This window comes from Corylus avellana, chromosome ca4, assembly GCF_901000735.1.
Source record: "Corylus avellana chromosome ca4, CavTom2PMs-1.0".
Lineage (NCBI taxonomy): Eukaryota > Viridiplantae > Streptophyta > Magnoliopsida > Fagales > Betulaceae > Corylus > Corylus avellana.
The window spans coordinates 21472592-21482111 of NC_081544.1; the positions used below are offsets into that span (position 1 = coordinate 21472592).

At 33.7% G+C, this 9520-nt stretch overlaps 1 protein-coding gene and 1 pseudogene across 1 annotated transcript; both read left to right on the forward strand.

Moving 5' to 3' along the window:
• The first annotated feature begins 5578 nt into the window (after positions 1-5578).
• Positions 5579-7996, forward strand: LOC132178216 (uncharacterized). Its single transcript, XM_059590664.1, has 2 exons — positions 5579-7138; positions 7271-7996. The coding sequence occupies exons 1-2, from the start codon at positions 5579-5581 to the stop codon at positions 7994-7996; spliced, it is 2286 nt and encodes a 761-aa protein (XP_059446647.1).
• Positions 7997-8973: 977 nt separating this feature from the next.
• Positions 8974-9520, forward strand: part of LOC132179489 (crocetin glucosyltransferase 3-like) — a 1669-nt pseudogene continuing 1122 nt past the window's right edge.

The window sequence follows — 9520 nt, forward strand, 5'->3', positions numbered from 1 at the left end:
TAATGGTCATATTTTACAAAAAAAAGGTTACATGATTTCAAAATAAATAAGACAACTTCCTCTCCAATTATCATTCAACTCAACAAGGTTTATTTTTCATTCAATTTCTGTTTATTTTATTTTTATTTTTCTTTTTCTCTTATGGCTCGTTTTTTCTTTAAGAGTCGCTAAAGAGAAATGAACATTTGCTTTTAGTGTGAAAAGAAAATAAAAAAGGGAGAGAAATTTTATTATTTTTTATTCTTTTTGTTAGTGACCAGCACTCACAAACCTTAGCGAGTATTGTTCACTCACTAAGGTGATTTAACACAATATCATAGCGGAGGTCGTGAATTCGAACATTAATTCTCACAGTTTACTCCCTATTTCAATTAAAAACTTTCATGTGTTGTTTTTCCCGCATGTGAGGAAGAGTATTGATTTAACTTTTTGAATAAGTGGTTGATACTCAACAAAAATCACCATTTTGTTGAGTATACTAGAAATGCTCTTTACAACCTTTTGTAGTTCTAGAGTTTGTGCACAGATGAGCTCCCCATTTACCTCAATGCTGCCTGTAGGTGCCTATCTTCTTCAGATTTCTTTACCAGCTTCCTGCATACGGTTGCTAAACTGAGGAGATTGCTGACCTTTCATTTCCTTGTGCATATTCAGAATCAATGTAGAGATGAACTCACGAATACATGTTAAAGTATTAAAAAAAAGAAAAGATACAGATTAAGGTGGTTCGATTTATGGCCTAGGTCTACACATCTAAGCTTTTTCTTGACTACATCTTTTCTTAATTCACTTCATAGAAATTGCACAATAAAATGGCCTATTAATTTATAGTTGAATGAAGCCAAAAATACATTAAGTACATGATCAATATATAACCTATGAGAATTAGGAAAGTTACATAATCAATATGTAACATATGAGAGTTACATAATCAATATGTTTAGTGAAAAATTTCAAAAGCACTTATTTGATTTTTTTCACTTTAAAAATTGTCAAAACATACTAAAAAAAAAAAAAAAAAAAAAAAACTGAAAAATGAAGATTTTTTTTAAAAAGCTATTTTTGACTTTAAAAAATTGAAAGCACTATCTCCTAACGCAATTACAAACATGCTAGTGCAAGAACAAGAAGCCTAAGCGTAAAGGGATAGAAATTTGTAACTAATTCATATAATCTTATCTAATAAAATTAACACACGAAGCTTTTCACCTCACCATAACTTTGTGGGACCCGTTCAGTCATGCATTGCTTTATTCTTGAAGGTGACCTCAAATCAATTAGCGAGAACATTACCATAGTGTCCTTATGGTGAAGTAGTTGGATGTAACATTAACAGAAGGATGGTTATGTAAAATCAAGTTTGATTCATTAATACTAAATTCTGCATTTGAGCCGCTTATTTATATGGCTATCAACCAAAGTAAATGGGAGTTTGTATGTAATAAATGTTGGGTGATTTCTAGAGCTTTCTCGTAGAGTCGTACGACGATAGTGATGGATCTCTCTAGGATTAAATTTTGGGGATAATTGACAAACACGGTACGTGATTTACAGTACTTCCTTTAGTCTCATTGACTCCTAAAGCTTGCACGGCCCTATTCCTCTCAGAAATGTACTGTCAATTTCTTTTAGGACAATTTTTTTTTAAAAGGATTAAATACTAAAGTAGTGCATGTAGTTTTATTACTTTTTTTTTTTCTCTTAAGATTTCATTTTTATCATAAAAATTCATGTAGTTTTGATAATTAAAAAAATATATATTTGGGGTGTTCGTAGCCACCCCTTTGGCCATCTGGCCATTTTTTCACCCCCAAATTTTTTTTATTTTTTTTATTTTGATATTGATCGAATTGAAAAAAATTTGCAAGTTTAAGAAGGTGCATTGCAAAAATTGAAACATTAGTGGTCGAATTGAAAATCGTCCCAAACTTTGGAGGGCTAAAGTGTAATTTTCTCTTCTTTTTAATAACATGTGAGATGCACATGAGTTTTTAATAAAATTTATTCCAACTTTGTTTCTGATATTAAAAACTCATGTGCATCTCACATGTTTAAGGAACATATGTCACTTTTATAGATTAAGCTGAGGAAATTCCTTCAATTCAGTTTGAAAGAAAACTTTGTTGTTTCTTTTATTCTCTTACTTTTTTAAAAAAAATAAAATAAAATAAGTGAATGTAAATACAAAAAAATGTTAAAGAGATTGAAACTTGAAAAAAGATGAATAACATTTCTCTATTTATAAATATAAATATTTTGGCTAATTAATGAGCTTTCAATTCTTGGACCTGTGCTACATTTAAGAGCATTAATTCCTAAGTTTCATCAAACTAGTTTTTTTTTTTTTTTTTTTTTGGTATTTTTTTGAGCCAAATTACTAAAAATTATAACAAACACTCTCCGGCAACCTCAGTAAAATAGTAATGTTGGTTTGGTTAAGGAACAATACTCACTAAACCAAATGAAAGAAAATAATAATAATAATAATAATAATAATAGGACTAAATACCTTAAGGTCTTAAATGGTTTAGTGAAACGTGCTTAGCAAATTTGCACAAACCACTTTTCGATTAAAAGGATAATGGAAAATAATGAATATAATTTTTTTACAGGTAAATGTAGCTATATTTCATGGGGGCAACGTTCGGCGGTCCGGCCGAAAATTTGTCCGGACTCCCTTGTCATTTTCTTGAGCTGTCCTTTTCCAGCATTGTAAATGACAAAATGCAATTTGTTTTGGGATAAATAAATAATAAATTAAGTAATTAAAAGGGCACCCTATGAAGAACGGTAGAGTAAAAAGTGAAGTGAAAAAAGACTCGACTCCTTGTAACGAACAATATTCTCTCACCCATCAAAGAAGTTCTCTGCTTTTCACTATGGCCCATGATCACCCATATTCTGAATTCTCGGCTTACTTTATTATCAAGGGAAACTTCAGTTTGTCACTTGAATTTTTAGTTGATTTAATAAACTTTCCTTAACTTTTAAATCTCTCACTTATTTTTAAACTTTGATTTGCTCTCACTTTAAATTCTTCTATTAATTTTTAATCTTAAACTCAAACAGTTTGACCTTTTATGTCCATTATACCCTCAATCAGCCGGTTAAAATTTTGAAATTGTCCAGACCGGCCATGGGGGTGGCTCCGATTTTCTCCTTCTTTTTATTTTTTTCTAAAAAAAAAATTTAATGCCCAGAACAACGATGTTTTGGGCTGGGTGGATGTTGTAGTTTTGGGGCCCAAAACGGTGTAGTTTCCGGGTGAGGATATAATTAGCATAAAAAGTCAAATTGTTTGAGTTTAATGTTGAAAACTAACAGAGTAGTCTAAAATTATAGAAATTGAAAGTTCATGGGTTCAAAGTGAGAGATTTGAAAATTGAGGGGAGTTTTGTCGAATCGATTGAAAGTTCAGGAAAAAAACTGAAGTTTTTCCTTATTATTATTATTATTTATTCTTTCTTTTTTTTTCTTTTTTCTTTTTCCGCTGTTAAATTGCATGCAACCCTTTTAATATATTTTAATTAAGCTGCATTAATTAATAATTAATGTAAACGTATTGATTTCATTAGCCTAAAACAAAGAGTTTCCGAGGGTCATCGGGTTCATACACCGATGACCTTGGAAACTTCTACATTTGCCCCCCATGCAGCCTGCATGTGACCCCTCTCGGCACTTGTGAACTTGTTTTTACACCAATCACTAATCATCTCCATTCTAGTTGCTAATTAAATAAATATTAATGTTTTTAATTAATTAATTAATTAATTATATGAACACGTGTCAAATCGTGATTAGTGTTGACGTAGCATTTTGTCAAATTTTGGGCGTAATTTTGACAGATGGACCATCTCTATCTTTAGGCAAACCAAAGAAACCTCTATGATAAAAAGTAAACCGTATAGGTCAAAAAATAAAGAAATTAAATCACATGGGTGAATAAGGTATTTAACCTTAAAAAATAATAAAACTTTTTTCTCTTTTTCCCTATTCCTTGAAAAAAGTTAGAAAAAAAAAAACGAAATATTTGGAAAAAAAAAATTTTAATAGAATAGTTAAAGCTGATAATTAAGATGATGAAAATATTAAAAATGTTTTAAAAAAATGAATAGATAAAATAGAAAAATGTACTTTTTTGTTAATTTGGCAAGTAAAATTAATTTGGTCAGACCACCATCTTAGCATCGTCACCAAAATAGCTAAAGAAATGAGTAAAGTTTTTATTTTTATTTTTTTGAACCATGAAATGAGTAAAGTTGAATTAAGTTGGTCATCAATACGGTCCCAGCACTGCAAAAAATTAGTTGAATGTTAGCAACTTAGGATCTATTTGGGATTGCGGTTTCAATAAGTGGGATTTTAAAAATAGCGTTTTTGAAATCGTTACTTTTTAAAATCGCAAATGCGCTTGGTAAAACATGTTAAAAAATAATTTTTTATTAAATATTTGTTATGTGAATTAATGATTTTGGTTTAAATTTGCATTTTTTCAAATAAGCACCCCATAGCCTGCTTATTGAAATCGTAGATTTTTTTTCTAATTTTAAATTAAGTGCTTTTTAAATCGCAATGTTAAAAGTCTTATGTTTTGCGATATCTTTTAAAAACGCAGATTATTCTTGCGAAATCGCAATTCCAAATGCACCCTTAACATCATTTCAAAATTTCACACTAGCGACGCCACGTGCTCCATGTATTCAAATCAAACTACGCACTCAAAGGTCGGAAGCAACCATTTAAAAAAAAAATAAAAAGGAAAGATTTCAATCAATCAAACTTTTTTATCATTTTTACAACTATTCTTTTAAAGTTTTAAAAAGGCTCAATTTAATGTATCAAACTTTTAATTTTTTGTAATGTCATTCATTCGTTAGATTTTTCTGTTAAATCTCGTGAAAATTCTCAAAATATCTATGTTTTTTGTTTTTATAAAATTAAAAATTGCAAAAATTCAGATTATTTTTGCAAAGATTTAGGAGTGACATTGCAAAAAATTATAAATCTCATAAACTAAATTAAATTTTTTTGAACTTTAAATACGACATTGCCGCGGGCAGGTAACATGCTCAAGCCCTAGGCGAGCTAGGCGGTCGCCTAGGACCCCCTATTAAATAAGGCCCCCAACTAATAATTATACAATAAATTTTTTTTCTAAGTTTTTTTAAGGCATTAATATGGTAAAAAAGTAATAAATAATATCTAATTAAGGCCCCAATTAATAATTGTAAAGTAGAGATTCTTTCTAAAAAATAATATTTTAAGGCTCTAAATATGGTAACGTTAATAATTAATAGTGTCTAATTAAGGCACTAATTAGTAATTGTACAATAAAGGTTTTCTCAAAAAAAAAGAATTTAAGTTCTAATATGGTAAAAATTAATAAATAGTATCTAATTAAGGCCCGTAATTATGGTAATAGTACTTATAGATTGAAATTCATTATTTATATTCATGGAAAGTCTCAACATCTAAATTTTTCAAAGTGCATAAAATTTCAATTGTTTACATTGTGCATAACAGATAAAATTACAATTGTTTAGCGGCCTATGAAACCCTTCATACCATGCATACGGGGATGTGGGGGAAGAAAGGCTTTATGGCGGTTAAGCTCGACATGAGCAAAGCATATAATAGGGTGGAATTGAATTTTTTAGAAGCAGTGATGCATCGAATGGGTTTTCATGACCGTTGGATAGGTCTCATCATGATGTGTGTAAAATCGGTGCAGTACTCTATTCTAGTTAATGGAAAGCCTTGTGGCCTTATTTCCCCTACTCGTGGTATCCGACAAGGAGATCCTATTTCTCTTTATCTTTTTCTCTTATGTGCAGAGGCTTTAAGTGCCATGATATCTCATGCAAACGATGAGGGGGTTTTGACAGGGGTTCCCACATCGAAAAAAGGTCCGACGCTTAGCCATTTGTTCTTCGCCGATGATAGCTTGCTTTTTTGCAGGTCAACTATAGCTCAGTGGAATTCTTTGTCCTTCATTTTACAAGTATATGAAGGGGCCTCTGGACAGAAAATGAATTCAAATAAGACGGCTCTCTTCTTCAGTCGAAATGCCCATGATGGTGATAAAGAACAAATACAGAGATTGGCTGGGATTCCTATTAATCAAAGATATGATACTTATTTGGGGTTGCCTACCCTTGTGGGAAGATCACAGACTCGAGCCTTTAACAATATCAAGGAGAGGGTGTGGAAGCGTCTCCAAGATTGGAAATTAAAATTTCTGTCCCAAGCAGGAAAAGAAATTTTATTGAAGGCGGTGATCCAAGCCATACCTACCTATTGTATGAGCGTTTTCAAGCTTCCTAAGGTGCTTTGCTCAGAGATCAATTCTTTGATGACGAAGTTCTTCTGGAGCCATAAAGAGAAGGAAAAACGAATTCATTGGATGAGCTGGAGTAAAATGAGTCTGTCCAAGACACAAGGGGGTATGGGTTTTCGGGACATTGTTACTTTCAACAAAGCTCTCTTGGCTAAACAAATTTGGCGGCTATGGAAATCCCCGGACAGCTTAATTGCAAAGATTATGAAGGCAAAGTACTATCTGGAGTGCTCGGTTCTTGATGCTCCTTGTGGGAAGAAACTTTCTTTTGCATGGAGAAGTATTCAAAATGCTAGTGATCTTGTCAATGAGGGCTTAATTTGGCGAGTTGGAAATGGGAGATCAATTCGCATTTGGCAAGACCGATGGATTAAGTCCCCAACTACATATAGGGTGCTTTCCCCCCCAAGTGTCATTGACCCTACTTCAACAGTGAGTGTACTGATTGATCATAATACAAAATGGTGGAATCCAATGATGTTGGAACAATTGTTTTCAAGAGAAGAGATGCTTGCTATCCAATCGATCCTGGTTAGCTCCACGGATCAAGAGGACACCCTTATATGGAGGGGTACAGCCAAGGGGATTTTTACGGTGAGGAGCACTTACCACCTACAAAGGGAGCGAGACATGGCTGGCCAAGCGGAGGGATCCTCAAATGCCAGAAATCACCCAATCTGGAGAACATTTGGCAGTTCCCCGAATCAAATGCTGAAAAGCATTTTCTTTGGCGTGCTTGCCACAATATACTACCAACTAGAGCCCAGCTTTGTCACCGGAAGATCCTCACGAATCCCTCATGTCCGATCTGCGAGAGAGAACCTGAAACCATCTTCCATACATTGTGGCAGTGCCCAGTAGCAGGTGATGTATGGAGTGCAGGGGGACCTATTTTCTAAAAAAGTTGCTTTGAGGGCCCCTGAATTTTTCTAGGTGGTTGAGGGACTGTTTCACAAATGTGACCAGGTGGATTTTGCCAAGTTTGTGAGTATTGCTAGACGGATATGGCTTCGACATAATGAATTTATACATGACGGGCTCTTTGCCCATCCCAATATTATTGTCCTACAAGCCACCCAAGCAACGGAGGCTTTTTTGGCTTTGTTGGGGACGGGGAAGCCAGCCAGAGATTCAGCAAGTGTCTCCCCAGTGTATAAATGGCAGGCACCCCCCCAGGGTTGGTTACAAGCAAACTGGGATGCTAGGGTGGACCGAAACCAGGCTTGTGTGGGACTTGGAATCATTATCCGTGATCATCATGGGGTTATGAGGGCTGCCCGGAACCAGATACGCAAAGGTTGTTTGGATCCCACAGCAGCGGAAGGTATGGCTGCGTTGCTGGCCATCCAGACGTGCGTGGAACTGGGCTTCTCAAAGGTCCAATTGGAGGGTGATGCGAAGAGCATTATTGAAGCAGTAAAGTCAGGGGAGCCAGATGACAGTGCCACGGGCCAACTCACAGCGGATATTCGATCCATGGTAGGGGCTATTCCAGATTGGGAGATGATTCATACACGGAGAGAGGCCAACCAGGTGGCTCATTGTTTAGCTAGAGCTGCTATTATACACTCAATGGATAAGGTGTGGCTTTATGACCCACCAGACTGTATACGTGATCATCTGCAAGCAGATCTTTCTGCTTTGCTTATTTCAACATAAATACAAGGCACCGGCTTTTATCATAAAAAAAGAAGATAAAATTACAATGTCAGTGAAATTTCAACATCCTTTTTATTTTTTTTCACATCGTATTCCACTATAAATTGCACTTTATAGCTTTTCATTTTTCTCAACACTTTTTTTTTTTTTTCCTCTTGAGTCTTATTATTTCATTTTTTTTTTAAGATCCAATTATTATTTATGTTCTTGAATCAAGTGATAAGTCATTCTATATTTGATAACTCACAAAAAAAGAAAAAAGAAGTTTTAAACGAAATTTTACAAATAAAAGAAAGTGTTCTAATTGACATATTAAATTATATAAAAATATTTGATTTTTTTGATTTTTTTGATTTTTTTTTTTTATCGCTTATAAATTTTATTAACAATATATGTTACAGTTGTTTACGAATAAATAATTTTTTTTCAAAATTAAATTTGATAAAAACCAACTTAAGCAACATTAGTAATTACACAAATAAAAAGTAAGAATAATGATTTTTAAATAAAAAATATAATATAAATATTAAAATAAATATAAAATAATTTAAATTTAAATATAAGAAAAAAGACCCACTTAAATATAAGGAGGAAAAAAAAAAAAATCTTCTTCATTTCATTTAAACGAAGAGTATCCAGTCAGTGAAGGATTATTTTTGTTTTTTCATTTTTTAAGATCGAGAAAAATACCATTCTACTATGGATCTGGCTTACATGCTATTATTTTAATAATAACATGTATGCTGTAGTTGAATCAACGATCAAGATTGAATTTTAAAGTTGACATACTTTTAGAAGTATTTAATAAGAGAGAAAAAATGAATTTTTTTTTGAGAAATTCAATCTTAACCGTTGATTAAACTACAGCATACATGCTGTTATTTTAATAACAACAAATAAGCCAAATCCTTTCACTATAATTAATTGAATATTTTTCAATTCAAATGAAATGAAGTAGAGAAAGGTCCAAATTCCCAAATCTACAGAACGCCGGCGCCGGCCCTTGACATTTGTAAAGTAGGTAATAAAAGCTGAAGCCATTAGCAGATTCTTCTTCAAAGCTAGACACGAGTAATTAAGCAGAAAAGGCAGGAGAGAGCATTTGCATTATATTGCAACCAGATGGGGTCTGACGAGCATATTGTAATGCTACCATACATGGCACATGGCCATCTCATACCCTTTTTGGCACTCGCAAAGCAGCTGCAACGAAGAAGTACTGGCTTCACCATCACCATTGCCAGTACCAAGCTCAATATCCAGTACCTCCGTTCCACCATTTCTACAGATTCTAATTCCTCCATCCGCCTCGACGAGCTCCCCTTCTGCAGCTCCGACCACGACTTACCACCCAAAACAGAGAACACTGAGAACTTGCCTCCTAACAAGATTGTGAACCTCTTTCATGCTTCGATGAGTCTCAAAGATCCTTTCCAGCGCCTTGTCCGTGACATCATTGACAAAGAAGGGCGGCCCCGCTCTGTATAATTTCAGACGTGTTCTTTGGATGGGCTGTTGATGTTG

Excerpts from the sequence above, each read along its gene's own strand:
- LOC132178216 (XM_059590664.1), top strand. The coding sequence starts at position 5,579 with ATGTGGGGGAAGAAAGGCTTTATGGCGGTTAAGCTCGACATGAGCAAA. Across the intron at positions 7,139-7,270 it reads GATCCTCACGAATCCCTCAT|GTGGTTGAGGGACTGTTTCA; the intron begins GTCCGATCTGCG and ends GAATTTTTCTAG.